Source organism: Pteronotus mesoamericanus, unplaced genomic scaffold, assembly GCF_021234165.1.
Source record: "Pteronotus mesoamericanus isolate MK-2021 breed Mesoamerican mustached bat unplaced genomic scaffold, CSHL_Meso_final scaffold_167, whole genome shotgun sequence".
Taxonomy (NCBI): domain Eukaryota; kingdom Metazoa; phylum Chordata; class Mammalia; order Chiroptera; family Mormoopidae; genus Pteronotus; species Pteronotus mesoamericanus.
The window spans coordinates 17,066,790-17,090,227 of NW_026555308.1; the positions used below are offsets into that span (position 1 = coordinate 17,066,790).

Below are 23,438 nucleotides of genomic sequence, written 5' to 3' on the forward strand. Positions count from 1 at the left end.
AGCCTATCAGCACATAAACCCACGACTGAGAAAAAATATTCATTACTCACTTTTACACCCATATAAAGTTTTTAGCACAGTGCTGGGTACTTTAAGTAAGTGTTAGCTATTGTTATATTTATTACTCTTAGCACTGTTATCATCATCATTATCATTAGGAATCCCCTATTTCTTATGGTTAAGAGAAAAAAAAAGAAACACCTTATTAAATACAAGCATACTGGCCTAGTGTTCCAGTTATTTATTGCTACATAACAAACCACCCCAAAAGTTAGTGGCTTAAAAGAACAACTAAAATTATTTTGCTCATGAATCTGCAATTTGGGCAGGGCTTGGGGGTGGGGACAGCTCCACTGGGCACTAGCTGAGGAGGCTCAGAGGCAGTGGTGGGGTGGGCAACATGGATTGAAGCTCAATTACTCATATGTCTGGAACCTGCACTAAGAAGACAAAAAACAGCTGGGAGGTGGAATGACTGAGACTTCTTGGACATAGCTATCTATACATTTAGCTAGAGAGCTAGCTCTAGCTCTAGCTCTAGCTCTCTCTCTCTCTATCTGGTCTCTCCCAATATCGTAGCTTCAGGGTTGCCTGACTTCTGACATGGCGGCTCAAAGTCTCAAAGATGCACATCCCCAGAGACTCCATTTCCCTTTATAGTCCAGCTTTGGAAGTCAGTCAACATCATTTCCATTGGATTTAATGCACTTGAAGCAAGTCACTAGGGCCAGCCCATAATAATCAATGGGAGGGGGATTAAACTCTATATTCTGCTGGGAATACTGTCAAAGAATTTGCAGATGTGTTTTTAAACCACCACGCCTAGGAAAATCATTTCTCATTCCTTTAGATTGAACTTTTTATTGCTTCTAAAATATGCAAATCTAACCAATCTTGACCAGTCATTGCTCACAGGAAAAGACATTCTTTGAGTCATTGACTCTACCTGTCTGATCCATAAAATTACAGGAGTTGAACACACCAGATCTTGTCTAGATTTCACCAAGGAGAAAACTGAGATCTGGGGAGGCTCAAAAGTCTTGTTTCAAGGAGCAGTAATGATTCTGTCTATTACTGCTACAGTATTAACGAAGTCATTTATCAACATTCTCCTGTACTTATAGGCACTCTTCAAAGTACTCTATAAATGTCATCTTGCACAGTCTTTATCATAGTTATTAGAGCAGCTGCTGTCTTTCAGATGGGTAAATGGGGGCTCAGCAATGTCATGTGAGTTGTCCAAAATCCAAGCTTTGGCTTGGCTTTGTTAAATAGCCAAAGGAAGTTTGAGATTCCCTCTGTCTAACTTGAAAGCCTGTGCTCAGTCCATTGGGTGGCACCCCCCAGGGATCAGCTGGTTAGGGAGGTCTCGCTGGCTACTGGACCAGGGCTGCAGTCTCTGGCTCTTGTCTGGAATTCAAAGCTAGGGAACTTTTTCTGCTGAAGATCAGGCTTTCAATCAAACTGTCTCTGAGAGGTACCCATGAACTTACACTCTAATGAAAACACACATCATTAACATTAGGTCCTTTCTTATGGAGATGAGGAAGGACAGATTTGGATCCCCAGGGGCCTGGGGTTTTCAGATCCCTGAAGAGGGAGCTGGAGCGCCCACTGAGTAGTGTGCTGGAGGGGCTGCAAGCGCTTCACTGGCTGCAGTGGTACCAAGCCAAGATCTGAGAAAGGAGGATGATGAGGAAGAAATGAGAGCAGCCTACTCCTCCCCAAGTGTCTGTCTATGTGTAAAGGCTACCAGAGAGCAGTAAGAGACAAGAATTTAATTCAAACCACCCCTCAGTGACTACTGTTTAGCTTTTGTTTTCCCCTCGAACTGCTTTGTGCAAGTAAACACAGGCCAAGGGTTCTTATATCTTCCTGATTGTTCACCTTCAGCTAATGAAGGAGAAAAAAAAGCTCTTGAAAAGATATTTCATGACATTTGTGTTTTTTAATATTATCACAGGCCCTTTCTTCAAATCTCCTGGAATCAGTTCAACAGCTAGAAGATGGGTAGGCAGGAAGTAAGACTGAAGTGGATTTTAGAACAACTTGGCAAATTAGCAAAGTTTTTAACATCATTAAGAGCTCTTAAATATTCTTCCCCAAACTACATTTTTATCTTCTGAATGCATTTCAGTAATTGCTCTAAAGGCAACTGTGCAATTTTGGCTCAAACATAAATGTTTGCATGATTTAAAATGCAGTGGCAGCAAAGATCATGATTTTTTTCTTTTAATTGCTAATTCTTAAACGAACCTTTTCGGTTTGTCTCATCTTGAAAAAATGCCAGTTCCTATCAGCACAGGCTGTAGTAAAGACAATGCATATATTATTTAGTTGTTTATAATTGCAAACAACTTAGATGTATTTCAACACTTAACCCCTCAACTCCAACATGGAGTATAAGTAGGGTATGATTATAACCATTTCATCATTCTGTAAATAGAACAATGGAATATTGCAATGCAAGACTATTTTCTTAAAGCCAACAGCGGAGCAGATAGAGAAGGTGATCTAGAACTAAGGGACTTTCAATCTAATGACATTACCATGCCTCACTTATGGTTTAGCCCAATCAGTATCTGCGGATCATATTAATCAAGGACAGAAACCTACAATAGGCATGCTGGAATATCACTCAGGGAGACAAGTGTTCTAACCCTGCCTAACTGAATTACTCGGGGTAATTAACACTAGCTGCTATTATAATACATAAGCTCCAAAATCTCAATGGTTTAGCATAAGGGTCCAATGCACAGAGGCATCAAGGCAGTGTTCTGCCCCATGCAATCATTTGGTGACAAAGGATCATTTTCTACGCCACCAGGAGGGGGACTCCAAGGCCACCACAGAAAGGTAAACAGAGAAGGCTGGAGGACCCCAGAGGAGTGTATGTGAGCCAGGCCTGACAGTGGCAAATATCACTTCCACCCATTCCCCACTGCCCAGAAGTCAGTCATATCATGTGGCCCCACCTAAGTATGGGGGACACTAAAGATTAGCTCTGTGACAAAGAGGAAAAGAAAAGTCTACAATGAACACAGCACTGCCTCTGCCGTCCCAGCTAGAGACAAGGGTCGTTCTTTGCTGCCTAATGTCAGCCTCCCTAATTCAGACTCTGATCTGGTCAATGTTACCATAAAAAAGCCTGTCCACTACATTCAAGAAAGTTCAAACTAAAGTTCTACACACTCAACCCTAGATCGGAGGCATAGATCAGGATAGTAAACAGGAATGAGAAGAAGGGTGCACGAGAGCCAAAGGGCGTACCTTCTGGATACAAAGGAACCACACTGGCCATCTGCTTTAGCTGTGTGTTGACACACAAACTCTGAAGCCACCTACACACACCTTTAGGGCCTAGACCCTCAGCTGGATGCTTATGCAAGGCTTGGTATCCATTTTAAAAATGACCATCACAAGATTATACTAAATCATACTCAATTAAATTTACCATGATACCAATATCACGCATATCCGAATGTAGGGAGGGCGTAGGGCAGAAGCCAGGAACAAAGCTGGCCTGAGGCCTGCTGAGAGTTGCCCAAATGAAGAAGAAATTAACAATGTGCATTTGTCAGCATTCCTATTGTGCTAATTTCCTTGCATATATAAGCAAAGCCTTTTAATTAACTTAATATCAATTTCATTTTTCTCATATTTTGTTTTAATTATGAGCTGGATTTAAAGCTCATACAGCATAAATTACAGCTCTAAAATTAACTGCTTTACAACTTTACACACTAGTAACTGCTACACCTAAGGGAAGGGAGGTTCCCTGCCACCATCTTGTCACTGCATCCCCATGCATGTCCCTCACCAATCCTTGTGCCAGCTGCCCATGCTGGTCAGGATGGAGTTCCTCACCCAGGAGTCAGCAAGTGCCAGCTTCACAAAGGAAGACCCAGAGAGACAGCTGGTGGGTATCTGTTCTGGGTCAATATCAGTCTACAGATAGTGATGCTATCAGCTAGAACTGCCTGGGAGCTCTCCCCTGTGCCCCTACTGCTTGAAGCAGCACCTACAGATACTTCCCTGATCGGAGCCATGTTGAGGCTGGACCTGCATTGGGGTTCTTATTATAATTGCGAGAAGCACCTCAGCAACAACCAGCAGGGAACTTCGAAAAAACAAGGTTATTATTCACAAGTCCTGGAGGGTATACTGCACGCCCCAGGCCACATAGCATGGTTGCAGATAAAGAGAGCGGGCCTGGGGCTCTGTCTTTATTGGGGTCAAGGGCAGGGTGCTTAGGCTTTCCTAGTTTCACTCTTTATTGGCAAACTTGAAACATAAGGTTGGGAGTTAACAGGGCAGGAAAGGAAAAGCAGGGTCACTCAGGAGATCAGCTCTTCAGGTCACCCAGGGAGCTGCCTGGCCCTTTAGCTAGTTGTGTAGCTGCTACTATGTTCATTCGAGATGGATGTCTATGAGATGGATGTCTCGGCAATCAAAAGCTTAATACCAGGCATTTCCATTAGAATTTTTTAAACAGCTTTTTGTTAGGCAATAGTAATTGTAATTATACAACAGTGTTCCTGGACAACTTATTTATTTATCTAAGTTTCAGCTTCCTCATGTGTGAAATGGGTATAATAGTGTAAGAAGGTTTAATGTAGAATCAAGTAACATGACGCACTTGCTATGTATTAATTAGGTGCTTAATACAAACACTATGTATAATAAACCATGCTGTATAGGTGTATAGGTGTATGCACAAATATCATGTATTTCATCAAATCTAAATGCCTTCAACTGTAGGTTGTACCATTTTTATGTATCTATAAGGAAAGAAGTGCTAACAACTAAAATGTGACGCATCATTGATCATAAAACGAATCTCAACTTCAAAGATATAACAATGTGCATCTAGCATTGACAAGATATGGTTATATTTATGGTACTTTCTATCTATAAGATGGCTTCAAGTCAAATCCAAGTTAACCAGAATGCCCAAAGGAATTGAGTATTCTAGTTAATTCAGTTTCCAGTAGCAGAGCCTTGCTTCACCTTTTAATATTCCTTAAAAATGTACTGGGGGTATACAGAAGATGTGGATTCCCAATGCAAATACCATTTCTTCTCTCCTCTGTTGCCTCCACCATACTTATTTTCTTTGGAAAGCAACTATTTCCCTGAAGGTTGGTCATGTGACCATCTTCTGGACCATAATATAGAAGTCTGCCCAGGGACACTTCTGGAGATTTTCCTTCCTAATTAAATAAGAGGAGGAGATCTGGCCAATGGTACAGTGGTACTTCCTACCTTGTATAAAGATGCAGTGACTGGAACTACAGCAGCCATTTTGTAACCATGAAGAACAGATTGAGAGAAATGACATTAAAATGTCATCATAATGACCTCATGATTCTGAACCTATCCTACCACTACTTCTGAGTTTGTTAAGTGAGAGTGAGTTCCTGCTGATGAGTTAATTCCTAAAGAACCTAGAGAGGAATTTTTTTTAATGAATAAAATCTACTGTCTTGCAAAGTATTGAATCTGACCATGTACACAATTCATTATGATACAAGACAAAGATTAACAAGGGCTAAAAGAAGACCCAATGCAAAGTACAGTCTAAAGTCTAGAAGAAGGAACAATTAATTCTGAAGGTGGCCAGAGAATGTTTCAGGAAATAAAGGGCTTCTGAATCCAGTCCTCAGGGAATGTATGAAATTTTAGTAAGATGGGTGGATGGGTATTATTCATAATCTGATAGTTAAGGGACCCCAAAGTCTTGCAGCTCTCATTTTTACATGCATGAGCTTTAGTCCCTAGAAAAAGAGTAGAACTGGAACCCTGGTCTCCTGACCATTAGTTCAGTACTCTTTCTACCAGGGATGGACAGCACCTAACAAGCTATGATAGCCATAATATACCCCTCAGTGAACACTAATCATACAATTAGCCATTGTATCTCAGACTGGGATGAAAAGAGGCCCTTGTGGAACCAGGCTCCCTATTAACTGTCAGCACACTTGTATGCTGGTGTCTGGATGCAGCCGCCTATAATTACGGCAGCGGTTTATTACTCATGCATGGCAAGGCTGAGGTTCTGCAATGACAAGAACATTATTAAAAGCAAAAACTTCTCTATCAGTGGCTAAGCTGATTGTCATCCACATGTTAGAACAGTCTAAAAGACCTGTGAGGAGCAATAATGAAGGCAGGCGACAGTCTTTCAACCAAGGCAATCCTGTTTTTTTTTTTTTTTTAAGGTATTACAGGCATCAGAAAAGAAAGGAGAAAGGGAGGGAACCAGGGAAAGAGGAAGGCAGGGAGGCTCTCCTGCTGGGGGAGAGGGACAGTATATCTGCTTTTTTGTGGCTCCTGTTCCCCATGGTCGAAGGCTACACCATGGGGAGTTGGCTCCCTTGAACTTCTTGGTTTCATCTTCTGGTCCTTCAACTGTGAGGAACCAGCTTCTGCCCTGTAACACGGCATTGCTGCTGGATGCAGAAGGGGTCAGAGGACCCAGGTGCCTGGCAGTAGCCTCAGAAAGCAGACCCTTGTGGTGGCTGCAGCAGCCAGAGCTGGGACAAAGCTTGGTTTGGAGCAGACAGTTCCTCAGCTCTCGCCACCAGGGCCTCCCACAGACTCCCTCCGGCCCACTCGCTTCCTCTTTGGCTTGGAAAGGCCTGGGGAACAGAAAGTGAGACCTATCATCAAATGCCAGACAAATGGGCCCCGCTCAGCCTGCAGAGCAGGCATCTTCAGGGCACCAGCCCCTGCCATGATGGGGCTTTCCTCTGGAATGAGCTGATTGGGCATCACTGGGCAGACGGAGGAGAGAACAAAGGTGAGGACCTGAAGGAGCTGGCAAGGGAACTCCTGCCAGGATCCCCATGGGAGGGACTGTCCAGGCTGAACATGGAAGGATAGGGCCACGGGGAGCTAGACAAAGGGCACGGCTTGGGGGCCGGGGGTTCCCATGAAGTTGGGGTAGTGGCAAGCTGGAGGCAAACACTCAAGTCGGAGCTCCTGAAAACTGATTCAGATTTTCTAAAGTGAGCAATTCCAGGTGCTAATTCTTAGCTTGGGATGTGGCCAAGGAGGAGGCTCTGAAATGAGGCGCACCTGGGATCACTGAGGGACCAAAGGGTGGCTGAGTCCTGAACCAGAGCCTCTGCTGAACCAGAGCCTCTGCTGGACCAGTGACACCAGCACTTTATACCCACTCCTGGGTTCTAACCCACTGCCCGACCTGTCCGCACATAAACTGAACCCCAACATCAGGTCTCCAGGTGGTCTCACTACCTGTCTCCCCTGGTCCATGTGTCAAAATTGCTGAGTTCTGTTCAAGTACAACACTCATTGATAAAGCACCTACTGTGTATTAGTTCAAGCTTCACAATTTCCATACTCATTCTAATATTATCCTGGGACCTAGTATGTACTACAAACCCATCTTTCCAACCAGACCACAGATGTCTAGTTGGGTGTAATGTCAACCCCTCTCTGTAATCCGGTCCCTGGCCCGCAGTGAGGAAGTGCTCACTAACAGATGTGAAGGACTGGCATGCTCTGTAATGGGACTCAACATGCGTAGGCTGCCATTTCCTCTCTTAGGCGTCAAAAGTGATCATCCAAAGGCATCATCAGTATAAGTAAGTCGGGGGTGGCGAGGAGGGAGGCTTTAGAAAGGAGAAGGATACAGAGTTAGCCTCAAACAGACATGAAGAGAAGGATCTCAAGTTAATTCGGGATGCTTGCCTGATCTCCAAGCAAGTCAAAGAGGAAGGACCTCCTCTTACTCCTCTTGAGACTTCCATGACAGGTAGCAATGACCTCCTTTGCCACATCGCAGGGCTAGCTGTTCACTCATTCATTCCAGAAAGATTTGCTAAGCACCTACTATGAGCCAGTGAAGTTCTCAGCATCAGGGATATGACAGGGAGCAGGAATGCAAGGTCCCTACCTTCGAGCAGTCGGCATTCTCCCAGCGGCCATGCATCGGGCCCCATGGCCCCTGCAGGACATTCTGAATCCCAATTCACCCTGACTTAGCACAACCCCACCGCACAGTTGAGAAGTGACGAGATCTGTCCAAGGTCGCACAGCTAATAAATGATACAACAAAAACCCAGTCTTTCTGACCCCTAAATAACCTTTCTTCTAATATCATATTCTTAAATAGTGGGAGGCTGTCTAATCTTAGGTCCTCTCTCCACCTGAGGTGGGCCTCACTGTGCCCACATTCCTTCTTCCCCTTGTCATTGTTAGCTCTAATTACTGAGCCTTGATCCTGTCCACAAAGGACGCTCCCAATTTGGCAACACCAAAGGTCAGGGGTTCGGATTGCCTCCTGGAGAATGACACAGGTGGCCTCTCCTAGATACTGATGGGCGGGGCAGGCAGCAGCTGTCCCCACTCAGAGGGGGCCTGCAGCACACACTGGCCAGGACAGGTAGGTATTCCTGCCTTAGAGGACTGTCCAGGAACTGCCTTCCCCATCTCTCCAGGAGGAACTGCTGCCGCCGACGCTATCAGTCTGTCAGTGATACAGGAAGTGAGCCTCTCTCCAGTGCCCAGGCGCTGGCTTCCCTGACTGACCCTTCCCCACTCCTGGGCGCCACAGAGCCCTGCTGAGGGTCTGCAAGCAGGAGGAGGAGGCACACGCTGCCCTGGTCTCCTCTGATGCTCATTGCAGTGATGGATTTTCATATCAACATCGGCCCTCTGCTCCTCCCTCTTACCTCCTTCCCACAGGAAATGTTGGCACCGTCCCGCCCTGTAGCCCATAGGAGCACATCTATATCCCAGCAGGAAAGAGGAAACAGCTGTGGGCCTGCTCTGGCATCCACAAAAAGATGCCTTTAATCACCATCCCTCTCTTTCTGATCCCACCCTGGAGGCCTTAGAGCAAATCTCTACCTCTGGCCCTCTGCAGCAACTCACTTTTCCTGTCTGGTGGGTTTGGGTTATGTGTCAGGCTGGGTGGGCTGCACTTGGGTTATCTGGGGATGTTTTGGTGTTCTTGCAGCTCAGACTCCAGCCTTGTCTGCCACTGTAGCTTGGGGGCAGGACTAGGATAGGTAATTTTGACTTCTCTCCATTCCCACAAAGATTTTCAATTTCTTCAAGCAACCTTGCTTCTATTCAATATCCTTCTGAAATCTAAATTTGGAACCTAACCTGAATCGATTGCATTTCCACTTACGACAGAGTTGCCCTGGGCGTAGTGAACGAAGCAGTGACAGCACCTTTCCAATTCATTGCACAGAGGCTCTGATGAGGGACAGGATTGCCAGCCAGAGCTCAGGGCTTGCGTGCGGCAAGTGAAACACCACACCCCTCCGCTGCCTTGCCCCTAACTCCTGCGGCGGTTGCAGGACTGGGAAAAAGCACCGTGGAATTCAGGAATCTTGGCTCTGCCCTTCACTGGCTGTGTCATCCAGGCTAAGGCACATCGTATCAGTTTCTCACCTTTCTCAGCTCTAAAATGACAGAAACAAATAACTTCCTCAGAATATGATAGAAAGCCAAAAGTCATAGACAGAGGTGCATGGGAATTCTAACAAGAAACCTGCTTGTCCCGAGGTTTATTCTTCTAATGCCAGTACAGAACTGCCATGTAACCATTTTCAAAAATATTTTAACACATTATTATTTTCTTATGTGTGACTTTATTCAGATTTTCCAAATTTTCTACAATAAATACAAATTAGTTTTACTCTATAGAAAAAGAAACATAAAGTCATATTCATATTATAAAATTACATGTTCAAAAAAAAAAAACCATACTGAAATGTCCTAGTTCCTAATCTGACTGCCTCCTTCATCTCCAAGCTCCTCAGAAGGATTGGATGCCCTTCAGTCAAGAGGGTGAAGAACCAGAGCAGCCTCAGATGGCGCAGGCAAGATGGCGCAGGCAAGATGGTGCAGGCAAGACGGTGCAAGTAAGATGGTGTGGGCGAGAGGGCTTCCTCACACTCAGCCTAGCCAGCCAAGGCTTTCCAGCCCCTTCCCCTTACCACCTTCACCCAACCCAACTCAGCCTTTATAGTGTTGAGGTTACTTCCCCTGCGGCTATCAATTACCTCCCTAAACTAACTTCCATCCACTAATCAACCAATAAACCTTAGGTGCCAACATTATGCGCAAGGTGCTGTAACAGATGCTGATCACATTAATCGAGAACAGAAACCTACAGTAGATAGACTGGAATGTCGCTTAGGGAGACAAGTGTTCTAACCCTGCCTAACTGAATTAGTCAGGATAATTGACACTAGCTGCTGTAACATACGCTCCAAAATCTCAATGGCTTAACATGATGCTTCTTCAGTGCACAGAGGCATCGAGGCAGAGCTAGGGAGGGCAGTGCACTGCTCCATGCAGTCATTTAGTGACCAAGGGTCATTTTGTATGCCACCAAGTGGGGGACTCCAAGGACACCACAGAAAAGTAAAGAGAGAAGGCATACAGGGCCCCACAGGAATGTATGTGGGCGAGGCCTGACAGTGGCAGGATAGAGGTGGCATTAAAAAGTCCAAAATATGGTACAAAAAGTCACTGACAACAAAGTCTCAGGTAACTCGGAGCAGGAAGAGCTCAGATCATGTGGCCTGGCACAATTTCCCCACCCCCAGCCTATGACTGTCAGCCAAGCTTTAAGGGATGAATGTAGAAAGCAGCTGGGGGAGCAAACCAGGGGAACTAGCACTTCTCAAAGACTGGGGCTAAAATGTGGAGGCTGCAATCTGAAGGCAAATGAGAGGTATTTCCGCAAGTCGATCAGTCTGGCTCAAGAAGGCAGAGGACACTGGGCCAGGGTGGGGACTTGGGAGAGGTGGACTGGAGCCAACTGTGGCAGGCCCTGTCAGCCTCCAAGCCTGACCATGATTCCTCAGGACACAGAGAGCCCTTGGAAGGTTTGGGGGCCTTAGGAGGTGGCACTTCCCACTCAGATAGCTGGAGCCACGCATGCTCAGCGGAAGAGGCAGGGCCCTGGGTTAAAGGCTACTGCCGCAAAGGTCAGGGCCAGCAGCGGGGCCTCACAGAAAGACTAGAAGAGCAGATACAAGAGAGAATCTGGAGAGAAAGCACTAATTCATCTCTGTGTGCTCTCTTCTCCATACCAGCATCTTCACTGTCACTTTAAAATGTCGTTTTCAGCCTGTATTAAGAAAGACAAAAACAGTAACTACAACCTGCAACTGTTTTTTAATTTAAAAGGCAGGATTCAGGACCTTGGCACTGAGAGTCTTGGCCACAAAGAGGCCAGTCCTGAGGAAGTCTCGGTCACCAAGCAGCCCCCTGGCCCGGGGGCGCCTCTCAGGACACCCTAAGAAAACAGCATGGGGGTGGCTGTGCTCACAGCCCGGGAAGCAGAACCCTCCAGGAGTCCCTGCTGCCGGAGCTTCATACGAGTTCACAGGAAAGGTTTGAGAAACATGAGCAACCTTTAAAACACTAGCTCCCACTTTGTACCCAAGGGCTGGACCCAAGTGGCCTTGTTCCTGCTGTATGCCCAGTGCTTAGCTCCCGCAGGTCCTCCAAAATCCTGAGGAATAAAGAATGCCAAGGTCAAAGTTTCTCTCTCCTCCTTCAGTAGTAAGGGACAGAACAGGCTGCAGGGCAAATGGACACGGGAATCCAGGTCCCATCGCCCAGACACTGGGAGACCTCTTCTCCCTTCATCTCCCTCCCACTGCAGCAGGTGGCCCTGCGGGCCAGCACATCCACAGGTGGGACACCAGTACCGGAAACAAGCGCAGGCAAAGGAGGGCGTGCTGGGGGGTGGGGCAGAGAGCTGTGGGTCCTCTCCGTTTCACAACTTTTCCCTGCTCTCTTCTTCCAGGTTTCATGTCACTACAAATTAAACTGTGCAGCCAGGAAGACAACACCTACCTAGTTGCAGCTGGAAGTCCTGGCTTGCCCAGGAAAGGCTCTCAACCCAGCCTTCCTTCCAGGTCCTCCTCAGAGGCTGCAAGTCAAGAAAACTCAGTCTTCTCTCCCCACAGCCCCTGACCCAAACAGTTCCAAGTGTGGGACATCCCCACTCACCCCAGGGAATCGTTTGCATGGCAGAAACCAGACCCCTCAGCCCATCTGAAGCCAGCTCTTGGCTTCTCAGAAGTCCCCACCCCCACCAGCTGGTGTTGGCAGCCAAATGGGTTTTCCCCTTTGCTTGGTGTAGGCAGTAGGGTAGACGGCAGTGGAACATGAGCCAGGTCACAAGCTCATCAGAGATACAAAATCTTGGGCCCACACCCCAGATCTACTGAATCAGAGACTCTGCTGGTGGGGCCCAAAAATCTTTGTCACAACAGGCCCTCCATGTGACTTTGAGGCACGCGTGCAGACTTGCTGATACAGCAGCTAAGAACCTCAATTCCAGAACCAGACTGTCCAAGTTCAAGGGCCAATTCTTCAAGTCCCTGGCTGTGTGACTGTTAACAAGCTACCTGAGGCGTGGGGAGAATAAGAGTACCTCTCTCCTAGGGTAGCTGTAAAGGCTAAGTGAGTCCTCGCATGTCTGTAGCACTTGGTTAATACCATTTGGAATTCCATGTTCCTATTTAGGATATTTAGGGGTGCATTCCCAAATTATATCTAGTTTCTTCACTGAAACCAGTACTAAAATGGCCTGTGTCCTCGAGTACAGCCTGACAGTGAAGGAGCTCAGGCTGTCTTGCACTCACCCTGTTTTGGTTCCAATGGGTACACCTGTGGGCACTCTCGGGTATCTGTGCAGCCTAATAAGGGCCTGCCCCATAAGCTTCTAATTCCTCCAGAAATGAACTGTGGGTTTTGTCTCATCCTGTGCCTCGATTTTTTGACACTCAGCAGAGGAGCTAGCTCCCTCATGACACCCACAGCAGGCTACATCGACAGCCAGGCCACGTTGTCTGTGAGGGGTTGGTGAGACTGTAGCTTCCCACTGCTGTTAACAAGTTCAAGGCGCCCCCCGGATATTTGTTGAATGACATGGAGAAGACCAAAAGGTCCTTTCAGATGGTGTCCAGAGGTCTGAACACATCCCGCCCAGACGGACCCAGGAGGGATCATCGGAGTGCAGAGAGAGCACAGTCTGGTGGCATCCTTCTCCCTGCCACAGGCCTGGTCTCTCACTCTAACTGCAGGGAAGATAGCTGAATCGGATCTTCGTAATGTAGAATCTTCTTGTTATCAAACTTAATACTCCTTATAATTAGGGGAGACAGTAGATAGAAGTTGTCAAGAACATAGGCTCTGTGGTCAACCAGATAATGAGGTCTGGTTCCAGACTACCACTTACCAGCAGTGGGACACCAGGCAACGAACCTCTCCAAGCCTCCTGATTTGGAAATGGAATGGAACCTCCTTGGACAGATGTGAACATTCAATGAGATAATGTACTTATGATATCTCTGCACAGGGTCTGGCACATGGCAAGAAATCCACCAATTATTGTTATCTTTATGATTATCTGTAATTCTGGAACTACCATGAGAACATGTGTTAGAAACTCAGGAAGGAAGGGAGCACCCCTGACCTAACATACCCACTGTGTGGACCTGAAGAAGCTGCCGGTGCTTGAGTAGGGAATTCTCAATCTGACCTTGGGGACAGCGAGTGTACAATGACCTATCAGTCTCTGGACCAGAAGTGACCAGAGCACATTAAGTCTCCTTTACCTGATGCTCTGGTAAAGGAGATAGTTGAGAGAATAAGGCGCTCAGGAGAGCAAAATCGCTCTTAAATGTAACACTGAGGAGAACATTTAGCTGGGACAGATTCTGAAAACTGTCATTACGATAAGTCCTCATTTCACACTGTGGGTAAGTTCTTCGACTTTAAGAAGACTGGTATAACAAAACAAATTTTACCACAGGCTGTGATATAAACAAGAGTTAAGTTGCTCCAGCATATCATCAATGTTTTAAGGAAATGAGGTTGAAGGAATCCACATTATTGGAGGACCTGCTGTAAGTGGGTGGCACACCTTGCTTTACAACACTGTAAAAACCTGCTTCCCCATCGCACGGGGAACTTTTAACATCGCCCTCAGGCAGCTCGCTGGCAGAAGCCAGGTGTGTTTTTAATAGCAGCCTCCACCTAGGCTGCGGAATGGTGGAGCAGTCCTCATTATTAACTGTGCAGCCCGCCTCAGCCAACTTACTACCACAGGGTATGAGCTCCAGACCTGAGGCCTTGACTCTGCAAACATTTAAGCCTACCAACGTCCCTCCCTGTCGGACTCCGCCAAACGCTAAACTGTAAGAGCTATTTTCTCCGTCTCAGTCAGTCTGTGTCCCGTTTGGCCACACGACTGGTTTCTACACTTGGGATGGAGTTGCCAGGTAATGATTCCTGCACGCTCCTGCACACGGGGACCGGGAGCTAGTTCTACTGACACGTTTCCACAATAAAAGCAAACTTCCAGGTAATTTTTTCTAGGAGCCCCGGCCTCCTGGCCAAGACAGGACAGAGAGGGCAATAGGCAGCGCGCAAGAGCCAGGAGGTGCCGGCTCCTCGGCACCGCGCGCAAGAATCCCGGGGTTTACCGCGCCCCGTAGGCACCGGCTGGCGTCCTTACCATTCAGTTGCCGATAGACGATGTCCTCTAGCAGCGACAGGCGCTTCAGGACCGCATCCTGGATAGGGCTGGCGCTGTGCGCGCTGAGGTTGGTCGCCTCCGCGCGCGGCCGAATCTCGTGGAAGGCGTCTCCGCTCCGCACCGCGATGGGCCGGCACTTGGCCAGAAAGAGCACGAAGCCGGCCACCGCTATCAAGTTCAACACCAACAGCACTTTGACTCTTCTCAGTGAAGCCATCAAACACGCCCGGCCGGCCCTCGCCCCGGACCCGCGCCCTTTCGGGGTCCGGCGAAGCGCGGGGCAGCCGGGGCCGTGCGAGCCTCACACTCTGGACAACCGGCGAGAATCCCAGCCGCTCCCGGCCCTACAGTGCAGATGCTCTGGTAAAGGAGATGGTTGAGAGAATAAGGCGCTCAGGAGAGCAAAATCGCTCACATGGAAGCTCTAGGTCTGTAGAAGTGCTCCCAGAGATGCCTGCTTACTCCACGGCGTGCAGCCCCTTCCAGGTGCCTCGGCTTCTCCGTGAAGGGACAGGGGACAGGGGCCTCTCCTCCGCACCAGCAAGTGGTTCGCCGCTAGACCTCAGGCCGCCGGGAGTGGGACTGCGGGAGCAGCGGACCTCCGGGGCCAGCGGGGCTGCCCCGGCGCCCGGGTGGGAGCGGCGCGCAGGTGCCTTGCTCAGGGTTTGTCACCCGTCCGCGGGGGAGCGCGCCACCGTAGTCTGCAGGCGGTGGTCGCGGCGCGCGACCCGCGATCTTTAGCCTCGGACCCTTTGCCCAGAGAGGGCTCCTTTGTTCCGCTCACCAACCCGCTTCATCACGCCGGGCACAGGGAAGGAAAGCCCGCCCCCGGCACCCGCATCCTCGCGGCTCCGCAGTCACGCTCAAGTCTCAATTACTCTCAAAGTGAGGGCAGCACTGGGGGGTGGGCGACGGGGCAGAGCGCGACGTCCTTTCCGCCCCTCGCGCCAGGGGACGCCCGACCCGGCTCCAAACTAACCAGCGCACACAGAGCTGCGGGCTCCGGGACACGTTCCAAGTCCCAACACCACGCCGTGAGCCTTCGGGGCCTGCCGGTCACGCTGGCCTCTCTACGGGCTGGCGCGTCAGGAGGCTGGCCGGAAGGAGGAGTCCGACCTTAAAAGTCACAGCAGTTATCTACCCCCTCCGAAAACGTCGCGGGGAGCGCAGCGGGAGGGACTCGCGCGGCGCACCCTCCGCTCGCCGGAACAGGCAGCGCCGCTCGTCCCGCGCCCCTAGGAACCAAACGCCGAGTCTCCTAATTGTCGGTCGCAGTCACACAGGGCTGCTGCGGCAACGAGAGTCCACACAGCCCCGGCGTTGGAGAGCCCAGGGGCACGCGCAGGTGGCCGCGGAGCATGGGGCGCGGCCCGAGGGGACCGGCTGCAGCGCTTGCTCTTCTGCTGCCGCCGCCGCCCCTGGCCACCCACTCCCCACGAGCCTGTCGGCCGCCGCCCGCAGGCTGCCGAGCGCACAGCTCCCCGGCTCGCCGGCTCCTGCGCGCGCACACACAAGAGGGTGGGGGCGCCTAGAGAGTAGGCACCGCGTGGGATGGGGGCAGTCAAGTCATGTTGGCTGCTGCGGGCGTTGGAGGGACCCTTCGGTTCTCAGCACTGCCCGAGCGGGCGGGATCGTTCCATCCCGGGTGGCGATGAAGACATCCTTTTCTGTGTGCTCGCAGCTCCGTTTTGCGTGGCCGGGAATGGCTAGAGGGAAAATCTGGCCTGGAGACTTGGATTCTGTTACTTTGGGAGCCAGGCCAGGCGTTAGTGGGCTGGGTGGGTTCACTCCGTGTGAAAATCTAACCGTCAAAATCACAGTTTCGGTGTCCACCCACACCTCTATATGCATTTAATTATAAGAAGCATATTTTGGGTCCTACATTTCCACACTGTCTTTCTTTTCTCAAAGCCAGGAGCTCTAAAATTCTGGAATTCAAAGCCCCTGGTTGATTCATTCGGCCTAAAAATGAAATAAGGCTGCCCACGAATAAAGATCGGGTGGTGAAACTGATAGTTTCCACCACATCGTTTCGATCCCATTAAAGTTTTTATTTTTGTTTTGTTGCTTATTTATTATTTTAAATACTGAATTTTAACATAGAAAAGTGCATGAAAACATACAACAATCATATGTCATCCCATGGAACCCTAGACTTAGGTTCGATATCATTTTTATGGTTTTTACTTTGTATACCGTACAATAAAGTGAATACAAGCCAGTTAAATGAAAAAGCTATATTGCAAGCACAAGGGGCAGGTTTTAACTACAGGTGTTGGGCACAAAATGTGTTGAGTAGAAAGAAACCTGAGTTATTGAGCAGTTATAATATGGAAGGCACTAGGCCATCCCTGGTCCCTACACTATCTCACTGAATATCCAGTTGAGTTAGGTGTTGCTATAACCACATTGGGCTAGGGTCTCCGGTAGCAAGTGGCTCCAAACAGGTAGGTATGACTCCCAGGCATGTGCTGATTTAGGAGTAGGGGACAGGGAGCAAAGTAGAGGAAATGGCCTCAGAGTAATGAAGTTTCCAGGCAAGGCTCAGTTTTCAGAGAGCTTTCTTTTCTCCCTCTAAAGTCAAAGAAATCCCTTGTCCGAATCAACTGATTATCCTATCATGAATCTTACAGGCTTGTCACCTTCTTCGTGCAGCCTGGACAACTTTTTCATTCATCTGACACTCCAGACTCACGGTCACACCCTAAACCCTGTCATCACACAGAAGTGCTCCACTCCTGCACTTAAACCCCGCCCTGTGACCACCGCTCCTTAGCTTTTTACTCCCCCCTTTCTCAGTTCCAACCCAACATTCTCCAGCCACCAGCTACCGCGCTCTCCCTCCGTCTCAGGTATCTAAGCCCATTTATCCCCTCGAGTTCCTTCCCTAGTTACTCTTGAGTTCTGGGTAATCGTTTATTTCAAACACATTCCCAGGAGCGTCCACAAATCATTTACACTCCTATGCATGGTCTCCACTGCCCCAACCTGGCAATCCCCATCTCTGAATCAACCTCATCATCTTCTTTCTTGCACCCATGCACCCAAGCATCAGAGTGTATCTAGAAAAAAAGATGCATCACCTGAAAAGTTGGGGACATTACCAATTGGTGGCGTCTAACTTGAGCTACATCCTCAATTCTTCTCAAAAATGCTGTTCCATGTCCCTAAGCAGTTTCTTTCCACAGAGGTGTCCAGAGTAGACTCCAGAAGTTCATAAACATCCCTCAACCAGATACAAAAAATTTTGCGTGTATGTCATATGGGCATTTTTCTAAGGAAAAGACCCATAACCTTCATCAGATTCCCAACGTGGTCAGTGACCCAAAAATTTAAGAACCTCCCTGGCTTACATTAGATATGTAAACACATAACGAGCTAAATATTTATTGCATGTCAGCTGCTTATGGAATCAGCAGTGACAAGGCACACAAGGTTGGTGGAGCTCTCCAGTAGCTTAAATACCTTGACAGAGGAAGAAAAGTCTAGACTAATGCCAACAGGTTTGTATAAATGGAGAGTAAACTGATATGAAGGAACTGAATTGAACAGGTCCAGCCTACTGAGTAAATTCGCAAGCCCTAAAGAAGCACAGCTAGTCACTTCAACTATAAACACAAAGATTAAAGGATACACGTACGCAGTCATCAACTGCCCTGTGCCCAGAGGCTCCCAGAAGGATAAGTGACCTCCCTCCAGCAATGACTGCCATCTGTCTGCACACCATTAGCCTCAATACAGCTAGTAAAACCAACAGAACTACACCCCAGTGACTGTGTGGCCTGCTCACCAGGAGATCTGGGTCCTATTCTACCTCTGTTACCAGGGAGCAATTCAGATCTTGACTTTAAAAGAAGAAATTTAATCTGTATGGCTCCAAAAATCTTCCCTGATCAAAAAACCCAGTTGAACTACAAACATTTTTAAAAGAAGTTTATGGAACGTTTGTTTAGCAAATTGAAAGGAAGGAGACCGATATATTTCTGTCCATAAGTCACCAAGGATTTTGATTCCAAATACATTTTTTACTCAAACCATGGTTCTTCTGGCATGTAACTCTGACTTGACTCTCACTTTGAGTTGCCTGTTAAAAATCTCTCGTGTCTCAGCCTAGTCTATCACAGGAGTTAAAAACACTTGTAGGCTCACCAAGGAAAGCCAGGGATTGTGTCTCTACAGAGGTGCACCAGTCCACTTACTCTACCAGAAACACAATGGTGGAGCCTTCATTCTTATAAACCTGTGAGCTTTGGAACAGATACTGGATCTTTTTAGAATTGTTAGGGATTTTTTTTATGTGAGCATACTCCTTCAAGAATTCCCAGTATAGTGGGGGAAAGCTAGGCAGGAGGATAAATAAATTGGGAGAGACCAAGCTGTGCTGAGTGTGCCAGTGTGCATATTGTACGCAGCAGTAGTGGCTGCCAAAGTGGCCACACCAGGCTACACACTGGGGTAAAGAAAGGAAATATTTTATTTATTGTTATCCAAAATAGGAAATAACTCAAAATTCACTGATAGTTAATATATGCAATGACATCACACATATATCATTTCTAAAATCTATACATATAATGAGTAGGCATGTTCCACATCTTTTCCTAGGTGGGTCCACCACGAAAATGCACTGGGAACTTGCTGCTAAGTTAGAGCAGCCCTGGGGTTGATTGCTTTACACTAAAATGCTTTCTTTCTACTGTTGGATTCTTTCCTTTTAAGGCCCAGCTTAGCATTCAGTCCTCCCTGGAGCCCTGTCAGGCAGCGCCAAACATATGCAGCTTTGTGTCTACAAAGTGTCCACAAATTTACCTACAAAAACTACAAAGCACCTATTTATTGACTTACTCATTTACTGAAATTTCATTGAGCACTTGCTGTGTGTCGTTGTGTGAAGATCATTGAGGATACATGTTCCCTGCCCTCTTGGGGCTTATTGTGTAACAGGAGAGGCAAATAGCAAAAAAATCATAACACCAAATTCTTAAATTGCAATTAGGAGAAACAAGGTGGCCTAACCATAGGGGACTGGTGGGCTGGGTCAGTTTGCAGAGTCATAGTGCTTTGGGGATCCAGTCCAGCCAGCTGCTCTGGGGAATGACCTTCCCTTCCAACTGCCCTTAGACCCTTCTCATTCTCACTCAGGAACCCCCATGCTGTTCCCAAAGACAACTCAACAGCTGGGGAATGCCGGGGCCTGGGAATGTTCTTCTAAAATGTGGATGAACCTTACTCTCATATGCACAAGCTTCTATTTTATTTATGCACGCAACTTTTCTTAATTCAATAAACATTCATCACAGCCAAAAGGTTGTCTGTCACTGATGCGAAGTGAAAAAAGGAGAAAGGTAGGAAAGAGGAACATGGAAGGTGCCTTTTCACTGTCTGTTCATTGCCCATTGTTTCTTTAAATAAAAGCCCTTATAGGAGGACCAATGCTTGCTTTAAGTTTGGGGTGAGCGTATGGAGGAGAGGCCAACAGAGTGGGTGCTCCCTGCCCTGTGCTTCACAGATGCAGTGAGGTGCTGACGCTGCTCAGGAGGATCTGGCCTGAGTGGACAAGGCAGCTAGGACAGAAAGCAGGTGACCAGGGGCTAAAATCATCGACAAGAGTAACAGTGATGAAGGCACTCTACTTGAAGTGCCTTGGCCATACTTCCTGACCCCACTCAACCCCAATGCCAGCTCTAGTCCTGCTTGGCCAGTCCTGCTCCAGTTAAGAATAGAAGATCTCGGTGTTCGGGGTCAAAGTTGGAGGCATTTGATAAACCGCTGATCTTCATCCTCTTTTTCAAGGACTAGAACTTTGTTTCTGGGTGTTTTAGACACTGCTTCCTTTGTCCAAAATTTGATACTGAATCACCTATGCACCAGAGCCATAGGAAATGAGTAGCCGGATACCCTACGATGCTTTTCTTATTGTATATTTGCTGGTTGATAAGGAACAGTGACCACCATATAATTGGTGGTGGCCTGGGCTCAAGACTAGCTCGGCTGGGTGATTTCATGAAGCTTTGAGAGGTGGCTTTGGAAAGTGCTTCTTCCTAAGATGTTCTGCTGAATGTAACACATCATTTGGAGAAAATTCCTAGAAAAGCATAATTTTTGATCATTCACATGAAACAACCCAAAACACTCTGCAAGTATTTGGAAAAGAACAAGTCTCCCGAGTTCTCATGATGCAGGTAGAATTTCTGGGATAGACAGAAATTAATGGGATTTTGCCTTGGCCATCTTTAACTTACTTCATGGCCAAGGATGTATAAACTGATTGTCCCCAAGTTCACCAAGGTCCTGGGTTACTGTTTTCTTTAACATCCTCCATAGCACTTGTTCCAGGCAGCCCTGGGCCCTCTCCAAACACTTCTAAAGCTAAGATGCTCTGGGGTTGCTCACCTTCACCTGGCTAGCCTCATCACCTCGCGCTCATAACTCTTGGTTTCCCAGTCAGCATTTTTCCAGGTCTCTATGCCCCTTCTTCCACCTTTCTTCTCAACCAAGGACATAGGACAAGGAATTGATTTTTTTTATTGCTACCATAAAAAATTATCACAAACTTAGAGGTTTAAAATAACATAAATTTATCTTAGAGTTCTGTAGATCAGAAGTCCAATATGAGTCTCACTGGACTAAGATCAAGGTGTTGGCAGGATTGCATTCCTTTCTGGAACCACTAAGGAAGAACCCATCTCCATGTTTTTTCTGGCTTCTAGAGGCTGCCTGTATTCCATGGCCTCATGGCCCCTTCCTTTCCATCTTCAAAGCCGACAACGTCAGGCTGAGTTTTTATGCTACCATCTCTCCAGTTCTTTGACTGCAGCCAGAACAGCTTCTCTGTCTCTGAGGGTCCCCCTGGGGAATCTGGATAATCTCCCATCTCAAGGTCTTTAATCTTAATCACATCTGCAAAGCTCTTTTGCCATATAAACTAATATATTTATGGTTCTGGGATTAGAGTGACAAGATTTTTTTCAGGGGGTGAGGGCAGCATGATTTTTCCTATCACAGTCCCATCTTTGCCCAAGGCACCTCCAACTCAAGGCAATTGTATGTAACAGGTATTCTGTAAGAGCAGAATGTATCATGGGAATTATCATGGCAAAGAGGGAAAAGGAAAACTCAGTATTAAGGGGTAGTGGGCCCAGCACTCTTTAGCCATCTGACACGGGGAATCCCTTAACTGCCATCTTACTCCCTGGTCCCGGACCTAAGAAGAATCCTGCCACCAACTCCAAGAGCAGTATTTCCCAAACTTTAGTCATTTACCTTCAGAGTCAGCAAGTTGCTCATCAAAACCTGGGATTCAGCTACATGGCTTTCCCAGTCTTGCTGGGAAGTAGGTAGGAACATTTGAGTAACCTCAACAGGATGTGGGCTGAAGTGGTGTGGCCACATCCTGGGCCATAGAACTTAAGGCACCTGTGGGCCTCCTTTTCCCCTTTTTTGTGTGCTAGAACCCAAAGGGGGCAACCCAGACTTGACCGTGAAGGTAATGATGAGAACCAAAAACAGGAATAACCTCAAGGCAAAAGACCCTGGGGCTCTGAAACACCACATGGAGCAAAGTGACCTAACTGGAAACACCTCCTCTATACTGTTAAGAAAATAGTAAAGGTCTTGTACTTTAAGCCACTGAATTCTGGGGTTCTGTTCATTATAGTCATTTAGCCTTTTCTAATGTATATATTACCAATCTTTTAATGTTTAAATACCAACTGTATTATTGTCAGCATAATTTTTATTTAAACAAACGTCTCTTTTCAATTAGCTACATTTTAGACAATAGTATTTACAAAATAATAAAGCAAAATTTATGAGGTACTTACTATGTTTCATGCTTTTGTCATACATATTTTAACTTATTTAATGTTTCACACACAATAATTCATAGGTATAGGGCTCATAAGAACTCTATAAGGCAGGTACTGTTATTTTCATGCCCATTTAACAACTGAGAAAGCTGAGGCACAAGGACCTTTAGTAACTTGCTGAGGTTCCACAGCTGGTGAGAGAAAGAGCCAGAAGACTAGCGCAGAGCCAGTCCTGGGACGTAGTCAGTTCCAGAGTGCTCTATTGCTAACCTGCATTTTCAGAATATCATCATACAATTTGCAAATGACATTTTTTCTTATTGATCTTTTTGCCTAGGGGGGCAAGTAGGTTAAAGATGTCTCAAAGGAAAAAGGAAAGCCAAAACAAAGAATGGAAATCAAGAATGATACCACATCCAAGCATCATGAGGATTTGGGGAAATGTTTCTCTATAATGGAATAGTGGCAATCAATAAACACATTTACACACATTAATAAATAAGAGGAATAAATAAATTATACCAAAGTGCTATTTTCTTCATGCCCAGGAGATGGTTTATACTTCAGTAGGATAAAGGAAATCAAATTGCCCATCCTTTCCACCCCAGAACTAAAGGCATTCTGAACAACTTTCCTCCCTTACTGATTGTTCTGTCATTTTCAGCCTTAGATGGATTTAGAGAAATCCACAAATAATAGAGTCACCACGATGTGCTGAAAATAAGGTAGAGAGTCAGGGATTTCTCACCACACTAGTCCTTGGCATCTCTGTGTGCGCGTGCCGGTGTGCACATATGAGCATGTGTGTGTGTGTGTGTGTAAGACCTTCCTTATTCTCTAGATTGTGCGAGTTACCCCTTTGCCTGTATTCCCATGGCCTTGTGAACACTTGTCTCAAGGATCATATTGCACTGTAACTATTTGTTCAAATTTCTGTCACCAAATGGACTTGTGAGAGACTTAAAGTCAAACCCATGTTCTGTCTCTTCAACACTTTGCATGCAGAAGCTTCACAATGAACATTGGCTGAATAAGTGAGTGAGTTAATGAACTGAAACAATAAATGAACAGTCTCTGGTCTGAAT

At 47.0% G+C, this 23,438-nt stretch overlaps 1 protein-coding gene across 3 annotated transcripts in view; it reads right to left on the reverse strand.

Annotated features, from left to right (window-relative positions):
* The window catches only part of GALNT17 (polypeptide N-acetylgalactosaminyltransferase 17), a 413,010-nt gene extending 398,219 nt beyond the window's left edge, over positions 1–14,791 (reverse strand). For 2 of the 3 annotated variants that reach the window (XM_054589692.1, XM_054589691.1), the window contains exon 1: positions 14,525–14,791. In XM_054589692.1, coding sequence (XP_054445667.1) covers positions 14,525–14,762 — 238 coding nt within the window. In that variant the 5' untranslated portion in view covers positions 14,763–14,791. The remainder of the gene's footprint in view (positions 1–14,524) is intronic. The other variant, XM_054589693.1, reaches the window with a different exon arrangement.
* Between the last annotated feature and the right edge of the window lie 8,647 nt (positions 14,792–23,438).